This window comes from Poecilia latipinna, unplaced genomic scaffold (genome assembly GCF_001443285.1).
Source record: "Poecilia latipinna isolate Pla-1442-1.1 unplaced genomic scaffold, P_latipinna-1.0 Scaffold2079, whole genome shotgun sequence".
NCBI classification, from domain to species: Eukaryota; Metazoa; Chordata; class Actinopteri; order Cyprinodontiformes; family Poeciliidae; genus Poecilia; species Poecilia latipinna.
This window is the reverse complement of record NW_015114695.1, coordinates 46,346-52,345: the sequence shown is the minus strand read 5'-3', so window position 1 is coordinate 52,345 and position 6,000 is coordinate 46,346. Positions and strand designations below refer to the sequence as shown.

Genomic DNA, 6,000 nt, shown 5'->3' with positions numbered 1-6,000 from the left:
GGTCTTGGTTTCGGACCCTAAAAGTCTTTGTCTTGTCTCGGTCTTGATACACTCTGGTTTTGGTCTTGACTTGGTGTCGGGTTAGGTGATCTTGACTACAACACTACTTGCTACTTTATTATTAAATTGAATATTATTTCAGATCTTTGTAAATCTTTTGTCCAGATTAACTTAAAAAGTGAACTATTATTGTTAGGTAAATTTTCTAAACTACAGAAAGGTAATTGCTGGGGATGCACAAATATGAAAATGTGGACTGATTTTGATTTCCGATATTAATACTGTTGTTATGGCAGTATTTACCGATATTTTATCAAATATTTTACTTTGATTATTCGGTTAATTGTCAGAATAATCAATAGACTACTTAATTACTAACATCATAGTTTACAACAGCCCTTATGTTTTGTGGACAGCGTGTGCAGCCCATTTTAAGCAGGGACATAAAACAATGTAGAATTTGCTCTCTGCTATAGTTCTAAAAATATTTCGTAATCATATAATGCCTGAGACAAGGTAGTCGAGTTGGAGGCTATATTTTTTGTTTTATATTTTGTGTCTCTGGTTAAAGACCCCTTGTTGTTTAATGCATTCAGAAATATTAGAAATACCTTACTGTGTAGATTCTTGGTGACTTCTTCCACAGAGGTTAAGTTAAGGTAGCATATATACACTCTGAAGAAAAGAGTGTATAAATAACACAAAAAATCTGAACCATATCCAAATCAAACATAAAAGAAGCTCAAAATTTAACGTATGCCACTTTTTGTAGTACCTTAGAAGTATTCAAATAAGTTGCCTTTTAAAATAAAGATGCAGGTTTTGCCCTAAGTAAATATCTGTTATTTAATGAAGTGGAGTTTTATTTGTAGACTTTACGTACAATTTTAATTGTGTTACTATATTTTTACTATGGAATTGGAAGCCTTGATTGTATTCTGCTTTAAAGCACAGCAGCCCGTTTGGTCAGGTTTTTGACTTCAATAAAATTCAGAGCACATTTTTCTATCCATCTGATATAAAGTAGTTTAATACGATGCACACTAGGGATGTATTTGTATTTCCTCAGGTTATCTTTGTCTGATATACAATTTTAGTTTGACGATTTGAAGCACTGAAATGGGAAAAAAGGTAGACACTGTAAGTTAATGACAAGTTAGGAAAAAGGAGATAAAGTAGTAGGAAAACGGTGCACAAAATGGTTTCCTTCTTAAATTCTGAAGCAGTCTAATTAGCCTGCACAAACTCTGAATTGCACAGACACAACCACACATAAAAGTCTACCTTGTCAAGGGGGAGAGGGAAAGCGTAAGGAGGAGAGGATAGAAAAAGGGGGAAGGATGGTGATGTGGAGCAAAAGTGGCAGTGAGTTTTGGAGGAATGGTAGAAACCAGGGAGAGCAGCCTCCGTGCTCATGACAGCAGCTGAAATCCATTCCACTTGAGGGAAAGGAAAACGGCACTTCCATGAAGGAAATACACAAGAAAAAAAGACATATGGGGGGGGCTGGGAGGGAGATTGGAAAGACAAGGCAGGAGAGAAATGACAGAAAAATGACAGGAAAAAATAGATAAATCTGGTGTGTGGGAGAGTCACAGCAAGAGAGGAAAAGGCAAAACACACAGACTGTTTAGACATTTGTGCCCATTAGAAATATTTGGGTGTTTGGATAGTTGTTGTAAGTGTGGGTGGATAATTCAATCAACAAACTGCATGTGATGAGCCAGTGTTGTGCCTGAGTTTCCAGGTCCCATCCTTGCCATTCACAGTTTTACCGACGTTTTGCACAGAGAAGTTGTCAGCATCAATAAGATGAAAATCAGTTTTAACTGAAATGAATATTTGTGATCCTCTGTTTATTTTTTATAATGTTTGCGAAAATAATAATAAAAAACCCTCTTTTTTTTTCACTGTTTTTTCTCACAGACCTAGATGTCCCAGTTTTGACTGTGCACCAGACGGTCGGCGATATACGTACAGGTTTCTACCAGGAGAAGACAGTATTCCTCCGCTGCACCGTCAACTCCAACCCTCCTGCAAGATTCATCTGGAAACGTGGTGCTACGGTCATCGAACAGAGCAAAGACACTGGAGTGGACATCTATGAACCTCTTTATACTCAGGTACACTTGAACAAGGTTTCCTGCATTTCTGAAACCATATGAGGCTGAGGCACAGGAGAAAGAGAAAAACCGCTTGCAATTGTTTGCTAGCTGCTACTTCAAGTGTCCCTCTCACATTGCAAAAGCCTTTTGAATTCTTGAAAGATTGTAGTATGTATGTTAAAGCCATGATGAAGACAGAAAATATATGGAACGCGTTTTGCTGGCCAGGTGAGACCAAAATGAACCTTTTTGGTCTACATGTAAAATATGTAAGGTAGAAAACTAATTTGAGCGTGCTTTTCCTAGCATGAAACATGGTGCTGGTAGCAATATGATCTAGGGTTTTTTTTTTCAGTAGATTCAGGAAAACTGGTCAGAATTGATACAAAGATGAATGAAGCTAAATACAGGACAGTAAAAAAAATCTGAAAAAGTGAAAATTATTATTCACAAATGCTATCTGATTGTTCAAGAAAGGGCAACATTTTCAGCCTCTACCAGAAAGCTGATAGAGATATGGCCAAATGAAAACAAGGTTGAATTTCAGCAAAGAGCTAATCTAACGTCTACATCAATTAGACAGTGTAGTTTGTGGGCTTTAATCTGTACCAGTCTTGAGACTCTCTCAAGGTATATCTATGGTTCATTGTTCATGGATAACGTGTGCAGACTGCAGACAATGCAATGATAAAACTTTTTTTTTTTGTCCAAAAAACACAACAATTCAAAATAACCACTTGAAGAAAAATTCATTTTGAGCCTTCCTGTTTTAGTGCAACCATCACTGTGGTGCAGTTTAGTCAAAAGTACAACTTTACGTGAATTAACGAGGTTGCAAAGTCATGTGAACAGAACAGCATGTGTAGCCGATTCAAAACTCATTTTAAACATAACTTTAAGGGTGAGATAGACTTTGTAATTGTGCAGTCATTGGCATTTTCATTTGTACATATAGCCTCTTCAAAGGCTGAGAGGTATTTCATTCAATTTATATTATCTTCCGAAAGTATAATTTATGGGTCATAAGACTCCAGCTATTCAAATCAGTTCTTCACAGTTTATATTCATTGTCAGACCTGGTGGCCCTGTCCTGCTTTTTATTGGATTTGTGAAGAGCTTGTCTTCCAGCAAACCCCCTGAACATCTCATAATGCCTCATCGTGTTATTTGGGAGAACATATTAGTCTTCACTCAAGCCTTTTATCTTGAATGCTAAAATAATATTGATAAATCAATAGCACTTGTCAAATCTTGGTGCTACCTTATGTTATTCAATGCCTCTGTCTATACATCTGTTATATCATGAGAAACAGAGAGAGGTTGTGAGATGATCATAAGAAGGACATATTTAACAATGGAGAGGATTGGCGGATTTTGTTTTTATGTTCTGATCTGAAAATCTGAAAAAAAAAAAATAATTTTCCTAATGGCACATGCAAAAGCCTTTTCTAAATGATCCATCTTTTTATCCTGATGGAGCAATGTTGATTTAGACGATTGCAGGGTACATGAGACACACATATTGCATTTGATTATGCTTTACAAGACTGAATGCAGCTTAGAAGACACTAAGAAGTTATTTCAGTGATATTTAATGCAGTGAAGGTGTTGTGAGATTGTATGTTTAGTTCAATGTTTAATATGTCTTTAAATAATCACACTAAGATTAATTTGAGGAAAACATTTTTACAGTGCATGCTGTGTTGGTGTTGTGTGTCTCCTGTAGGGCGAGACCAAGGTGCTAAAACTGAAAAACCTGAGGACCAAGGATTTTGACGACTACACTTGCCAGGTGTCTGTTCGCAATGTGTGTAACATTGAAGATAAGTCAGTCACCTTCAGGCTAACAAACGCTACAGGTACGTTTTTTTGTTTGCCTTTGTATTTGCAAAGAAAAGGAAAAAGCAAATGGATCCTTGCAATCCACAGCCACATACAGGCTTCCACAGATGCATATTTTACTCTTTTCTACGAAATGGGTTGCTTTCATCCTTTTCACTCCTTTTTTGATTTTATAAAACTTCTTTTTTATCATAGTTTTCTCTGCTTAGAAATCTGCTTTTCTTTTCTTGAGCAGGAAATACTATTCATTTCTCACTGCCTCATCTTCTCATTTTCCTTGGTGTGTATCCATTTCTCCACCTCCCTTTCTGTCTGGGCATCTTTTTTTTCTCCACTGGTTTTTCCTCTCGCTGTCTCTATCTTTTCGCCTGCCTCCCTGTGCGCGGCGTTGTCTGCCTGTCTAGTTTTTCTGTTGCTGAGAGCTCATCTCAGGGCCGTCAGCTGTAATTCAGTTGTCACGCTCCCTGTTATCTCCAATTCTCTCTGCACCGGTCTGTCCATCTGCACGCCACCGCCCGGCAACTCTCTTACTTACAACAACACTGTTGCCGTTGACAGTCCTGTCAGGTTTGTTACGGTCAGACTGATGCACCACCAGGGAATACCCTGAGCTTAGTGTATATTATCAATCTTTTTATTCCACTGTGTGTTTATCTTTTTCTCCTCTCTTTTGCTAAACTCTCCTCCCATCAAATCAGTTTGATGCTTTTTTTAAAAAAAAACTTTTTTCTAAAGAAGTTAATTACTCTAAGTCTGATCTCTGGCAAATTTAATAAAACCATCCTCCATGAAACATGAAAACAAAGTTTTTGGCTATATGTTATGAGGACTGTTTAAGGCTGCTTGTTGTAATCCTGTTTTTCTCATGGTCAAATAGGCTGAGTAAGAATAAGCAAGCACCATGGAGCAGGCAAACTTCTAATGATTGTTTTATTAGAGTGGATGCTGCTGGCTAGATACACAACCATGCATGCTAAAGTTCCCTTCTTTAAATCTCCACCCTAACTGGAAAAATTAAACATTAATACTCCCTCTAAGCAATAGTTCGACGTTTTTGGTAATGCGCTTTTTTTTTCCTTAGATGAAAAGGTCTATCACATATTTTTTTCTTTTCTCTCTTTACTTTTTCTTCTGTAGCCGCAACTAACCTGTCTTGGCTTTGATCAAAGGTAATACAATCTGCCAACTAGGACCTCTTTGGCTTTAAAGTTTAAACACACAGCTTATTTACTGCGTCTATAGCAAAAGTGATGGTTTTAAGTTGCACGTTACTCCAGTGACTTATTGACTGTCAGTATGTCTTAACACATTACTGCATATTATCAAAGCAGCTGAGTTTATTTACTATTGCAGCCAGCTCATTTATCTAGCATAAATATCTTTCTTTGTGATCAGGAAACAGCTATCCGCGACGCATGATTTAAAACCACTTTATTTAATCATTTTGTTTAACATTTTGTTCATTTTTTAGACCCTTCTTCATAATCAGTGGAAAAATCATTATTTTTATTCCAGTACTCAAATCCTTATAATTACAGACCAGGTTTTTGCATGAATCTGATGTTAATTTCACCAATTGATGAGGTTCAAGCCGATAAGATTGGAAATCTTCCTTCCCATAACCCCAGTCTTAATGTCTTCCACTAATCCTGTCAGATTCAAGTTAGTAATTTGGTTGGGTGTCTTCAAAATTTCAAAATTACCTATTGATAAAATCAAACCTTGACTTTAAATATATCTAAATTCTTTAGATGTATAAACCATTTAAGACATATGTTCACACTGTATAATTGTTGAGTGTTTTCTCCCAGAGCTTTGTGAAGTGAACTGTAAGCTTGTTTGAGCATCTAAATCCAATTCTCAGTGCTTAAATAAATTGGCAAAGGTGAATCTTTCTCCCATCATTCTTACTTAAACGGACACAGTTTTTTTTTTTTTTTTTATTTATCACTTTCAGTGTATCTTCTTTTTCTTAACACTCCTGAGGAAGTGGGCACAAATGTGGCAGCAACACTACAAAAAAATAAAAAATAAGCATATATACATACATACA

At 36.5% G+C, this 6,000-nt stretch overlaps 1 protein-coding gene across 1 annotated transcript in view; it reads left to right on the top strand.

The window, feature by feature from the left end:
- Positions 1–6,000, top strand: part of mdga1 (MAM domain containing glycosylphosphatidylinositol anchor 1) — an 85,396-nt gene that overhangs the window by 37,748 nt on the left and 41,648 nt on the right. The window contains exons 2-3 of the mRNA XM_015016921.1: positions 1,927–2,123; positions 3,832–3,964. Coding sequence (XP_014872407.1) covers positions 1,927–2,123; positions 3,832–3,964 — 330 coding nt within the window. The remainder of the gene's footprint in view (positions 1–1,926; positions 2,124–3,831; positions 3,965–6,000) is intronic.